The sequence below is a fragment of the Apaloderma vittatum genome, unplaced genomic scaffold (assembly GCF_000703405.1).
Source record: "Apaloderma vittatum isolate BGI_N311 unplaced genomic scaffold, ASM70340v1 scaffold3418, whole genome shotgun sequence".
NCBI lineage: Eukaryota > Metazoa > Chordata > Aves > Trogoniformes > Trogonidae > Apaloderma > Apaloderma vittatum.
In genome coordinates, this window is record NW_009731064.1 from 18,377 (window position 1) to 21,178 (window position 2,802).

The 2,802-nt window shown below is 46.2% G+C and overlaps 1 protein-coding gene across 1 annotated transcript in view; it reads left to right on the plus strand.

Annotated features, from left to right (window-relative positions):
- NRF1 (nuclear respiratory factor 1) overlaps positions 1–1,947 on the plus strand; it is a gene marked incomplete at its 3' end in the record, with an annotated part of 19,293 nt that extends 17,346 nt beyond the window's left edge. Inside the window, exon 7 of the mRNA XM_009875031.1 lies at positions 1,789–1,947. Within this exon, the coding sequence (XP_009873333.1) occupies positions 1,789–1,947 (159 nt within the window). The remainder of the gene's footprint in view (positions 1–1,788) is intronic.
- Positions 1,948–2,802: the final 855 nt, after the last annotated feature.

A 2,802-nucleotide genomic window follows, 5' to 3' on the forward strand; every position in this document is an offset into this window, starting at 1 on the left:
GATGAGCCAAAGGAAATAAGAAAGCAGGAAAAGAAAATATTCTGGTTCGCTAACAGTACTTAAGAGCCGCTCCGAGAGAGGGAGAGAGAGGGGCTCCTTAGAAATGAAAATACACCCCAAGTGAATGGAGTTGGCAAGCAGACAGCATCTAAGCAGGAAATTAGGAAAGAGAAAGGATGAGTAGGAAGTGCTTGGAAAATATTTGAGTCAATTGGTGTACAAGAGAAGGAGCAGGGCGGTTAAGGAAGAGCATCCTAGGGGAAGCTAAAGAAAATCCCTACTTTTTTAGTTCCTTAAGGTAAAAAATGGTAGGAAATTCAGCTGCAGGGAGGAGGTGGCTTCAGACTAGTTCTGTGACCAGCAGTAGGTCACCAGGAGTGGCTAAAAGTCATCCACCGGGTCTGGAGAAATCTAGGCGGCTGCTGAAGGATGCTCACAGCACTCTGTGCAAGCAAGGGGCAAAGAAAACACAATGTTGATAAATGCCGAGTGATGTACGTACGAAGAAATAACCTCCTGTATATCCCCACTGAGGAACTATATGCTGCCAGTTACCGTTCAGAAAGCAGTCAGGGACTGTCCTCCAGGATTGTTCTGTCACTGCTCAGCAGGTATTGTCCAAAGAGTAAGCTAAATGTTAGGAATTGTAGGGAATGGCATAGGGCACGTCAGGATTAAGCCCCTGGGCTAAGTCATAGCTTGTCTACATCTTAAAGAGCCTCTTCAACCGATGTCTTAGATTTAGAAAAAGTGGAAAGGACAGAAGTGACCAGAAGCCAAGAGGAGTCCTTGTACAGTGAGTGAGCTGTGGCTCTTCAGCTTGGCAAAGAGGTTGCTGGAATTCTATGAAATCATGAGGAAAATGGAAAAGGAACAGTTGTTTTCTGTTTCTCGCAATCTCAAACGTAAAGGCTGCCTGGCCAGACTGGGGCAGTAGTTCTCAAAATAAAAAAAAAAAAATGCAATTTTTCTTCACACAGCATCTAATTAAATGTGGAACTCATCGCTACAGGATGCTATGGAAGCAAAAAGTAAAAATGAGTTTTGAAGGGGATTAGACAAACCAAACCTGATGGTCCAGATGTGGTCTTGACGTAGCAAATCAGTGCGCTGCCGACCGTCAGGAGCTGGAGGGTGTAGGAAGGGAAGGTTCATACACCCTCCTTCCTAAACACCTGATGCTGGCAGGCTTGCTGCACGAGAAGGACCTTTGGTCTGACCTCACTCCTGTAAAGAAATGTAAGAATATTGTGCTAAGCTACCCATCACTCATTAAAAAGAGTTATTAAGCCACTTGGCTGGGGAGAAGTACTCCGTCTTAGCTAAATACAGAGCTGTTGATGTGATCCTGGTAGTGGTAAACCTCTGGGCGTGTTTCAGTGCAAGGTGAACTGGCGGAATCAGCGCTGAGAGGTAGAGCTCTAAAAGCTGTAGAGACCCAGAATGTGACAGTGCCAAAACAGTGAGTTTTGTACCAGAAACTTAACTTGGGTTGTCCGAAAGCTTTTAGTAAAGTCCCAAGTGAAAGGACTCAAAGGTAAGAGGGCAGGGATGCTCTGAGAGACCTGCAAGCTGAAAAAAAGCCGGGGGAAGCAGCTTCTTCCCGTGCATTCCTCCTCTCCTGGAGATTTCTGCTCTGCATAACTTGTCTGGGGCCCAGTAAGAGTCCCTCCTTTCTGGATTTGTCCTCTTGACGCGTGATGCCTGCGTAAAACGGACGCTTCTGGAGTGGCGTTACTGGTTCGTTCGGTCTTCCTAATTCTTCTTTCTCCTTTCCCGTGCCCGCAGTGAAGCAGCTGCCCACGCAGTAGCCACGCTTGCCGAAGCCACTCTTCAAGGTGGAGGACAAATTGTTCTGTCTGGTGAAACCGCAGCAGCAGTAGGAGCGCTTACCGGAGTCCAAGATGCCAATGGTAAGGCTGCCAGAAAGATTTTACTTTGTTATGTGTTTGTTTGTGTATTTTTTTCTCCCTTAGCTAGGGGTTTTCCCTCTCTTTTACTTGAAATGTCAAGTTTTCCCTAGTAAAACAGTTCCACCTCGCTGCAGATGGTCGCTAACTAGGTTGTGACTTTAAAAAGGTAGCACTAACCTCTTGTTTACTGTCCTAGTGCTGGTGGCTCTACTCTTCTCCTCCTGCCAGTTTGCTCTTTATATTTAGCTTTTGAGGAGAAAACTCCTCCTCACTCGGTATCTCTCTGTATCTCCCTGCACAGGGAGGACAAGGCTCGGTCAACTCACAGCTAGTCAGCGCCATAAGAAACTCATCTCCAAAACACTTCGCTGCGAAGTGGCAGAGAGTATGACAGATGTTCCGTTCCCCACTCATTTCCTTCTTTTCTCACGACTTTTTTTTGTCTGTTTGGTGGCTGCTTTAGAGCAACTGTCCCTTTTCTGCTCGAGCGGCACCTTGCAGTCATCCCTCAGCAGTCGGCCTCGGGTTCTTGGCCTCCTGCTTTGTTTTCTGTCTTGCCAATGGATTCAATCGCTTGGTTCTAGGGATTCTGCGTAGCATTTCTCACCCATTACCTGGATGTCTCTACTGCTGAGTTTGGTGACTTTTGCAATTATTCAAACTAAGCTTGTAGCGAATAGAACAGTAAGTTCATAGAAACTGGTTGAAGAGACGATACTGGAACATACGAACGTGTCTAGTTGGTGCTTCTCCATTGCTTCCAGTTGTGCTCAATTTCTGCCTGATGCCCTACCCATGCTTTCCAAGGTCAGAGTTGAAACTCACTGTTTCTTTCGATTAAGTGGAAGGAAGCGTATCAAAATAAGCTCAAAAAGGATGCAAAGTCGTG